At 32.9% G+C, this 2,162-nt stretch overlaps 1 protein-coding gene across 1 annotated transcript; it reads left to right on the top strand.

Moving 5' to 3' along the window:
• Positions 1-393: 393 nt before the first annotated feature.
• On the top strand, positions 394-1,884 carry LOC130949030 (GTP-binding protein SAR1A-like). The gene is made up of 2 exons (XM_057877867.1): positions 394-567; positions 1,669-1,884. The coding sequence occupies exons 1-2, from the start codon at positions 394-396 to the stop codon at positions 1,882-1,884; spliced, it is 390 nt and encodes a 129-aa protein (XP_057733850.1).
• The last annotated feature ends 278 nt before the right edge of the window (positions 1,885-2,162 follow it).

A 2,162-nucleotide genomic window follows, 5' to 3' on the forward strand; every position in this document is an offset into this window, starting at 1 on the left:
TTTTTTCACTGAGATGTGTTTTCTTGCAAGGTAAATTTTATTTTATTTTTTTGTAGGCACAACACGAGATAGAGGATATTGAAGCTAGTGAAGGATATCTCTACTAAGCTAAAGTCGTTGAGTGAATTTGATCACCATGCTTCTGGTGCTAATGTATAATTCACTTCTCTAATCTTCTTTACCTTTGATGTTATAATTTTGTTAATTTGTTGTTTATTGCATTTTTCTGCTTCATTTGGAACTTCGAATTGATTTTTTTTAATTTGGAAATTTCAAAATGAAAATTCAAGCTTCCTTAAACTTGAATTTGAACCCTAGGAAGCTACTTCGTGAATGGCAAGTCATTATTCTTTAACTATGTTGGAATTTAGAAGCTACTTAATTTTTCTTTCCATGTCATTGCAGAGATTAGTTCAACATCAACCAACCCAACACCCCACTTCGGAGGAATTGAGCATTGGGAAGATCAAGCTCAAAGCTTTTGATTTGGTTATCAAGTTCACTATTACAAGTTTGCAGTTATCTTGTTCATGGTCAACTTTTGTCATAAGCCTATCAAAACCAAAGGTAAGGAAAGAAGAACTCTTATGTTATTATGAACAACAGGGGCCCTAGCCAGAGAGTAGTAATTGGTGCACAAATTACACCATCTATTAAAATGATCCTCATGTATCTCAGATCTGCTTATGGTACATAAAAAAATGGAAAACTGCAGCTAGAGAAAGTGTTAATCCTTAAGAACTGAAGGAAATGGTAGATGAAGTTTACTTTTACATTCAGGTTCTATACCTTTCCAATATATGAATGAATCCGATTCCATAATTACTGTAAAATAAAATCCGCATTGTGTTTGGGAAAATGGAAGTGTTCTGGACATAGTAGAATTCAAATAAAAGTTGAAAAGTCAAAGGCATAAATATCATAGATTATATTCCAAATAAACTAGAGATAGCTTCAACAAGTATATCCTGGAAGGATGGAATCAGGAATTCGTCTATCCAATCTCCATTTTCTATTATTCTTTTATTCTGTTTGATACGATTGGCTGATCTCTTTCTTTTAACTCTTAACTCTGGTTGGTTTCCTCATCATAGATTCATAGACCAGCTTTTTTTGAATTCTTTTTTTGGCTGCCCTCACTTTTATGGGACATTTGAAATTTCTTAGCCTATTTATCTATCGATAGGACACAATGATGTAGATTGATCCATGTAGACATACTTTACAACAAGACACAGTGGTCCATGTAGTCTGTAGATAGCTCATCTATTCTAATGGAAAAAAATAACTGGTTGATTTTCTAAGGTTATGGCGCTTTGCAATATTTTCTGCATTAATTTTTGAGATTAGCCCATCATTTTAATTTTAATGTTAATGCTGAGTTGTTTAAGACTTAAGAGTCCAATAATCCAGATATGTTGTAGTAATTCGTTAAATATGTTCTAAAAATATACAAATATTCATGTCACTACTTGAGATTAATGCATCTTGGCATTCATTCGTGCTAAAATTCTGTTTTGCAAATATCATGTTATTTTATTAAAATACAAAAAATCAATTCATGTTCAGTTTGAGAGTTGGATTGGCTTAAACACATTATTTGTTTAATACAGTATTGGAATAAGAACTTACCTAATAAAGAATCATTTTGTTAATATTGGGTATTAGGTGAAAGCTGTTGTTCAGGAGAAGAAAGAAGAATTAGTTCTTGACAGCAGCTTAGGGTCCTGTCCAATGCAAGAGGTAAACAAGGTGTTCAACATTGCAATGAAGTGTCTTGAACCAGACCGCTTGAATAGACTAAACATGGCTGACGTTGTAAACTTGCTTGAACAAAGCAGTATCATGCAAACATGTTACTACAACATTTCCATGTACACTTAATGACATGTCACCCTAATGTTTTGGTCAAAACCCATCCCAAGATTAATGTTTGTTCGAAGAATTTTGGAATGTATGCTGCAGATATGAATTTTGGGATTCTAATTCTTTTCCCTTGGCGGGAGGGGGATTCCGAGGCAGGATTTGATGCCCTTGCCTATTAGTAATTCAGCATCAACATGATTTTATTTTGTAACTACAGAGAGATGTTGATATGCAATGTAACAATGTTATTTGGAAAACCAAAAGTTGTCCAACAATTTTTTTCTAAAATAGTTATA

This window comes from Arachis stenosperma, chromosome 9, assembly GCF_014773155.1.
Source record: "Arachis stenosperma cultivar V10309 chromosome 9, arast.V10309.gnm1.PFL2, whole genome shotgun sequence".
Taxonomy (NCBI): domain Eukaryota; kingdom Viridiplantae; phylum Streptophyta; class Magnoliopsida; order Fabales; family Fabaceae; genus Arachis; species Arachis stenosperma.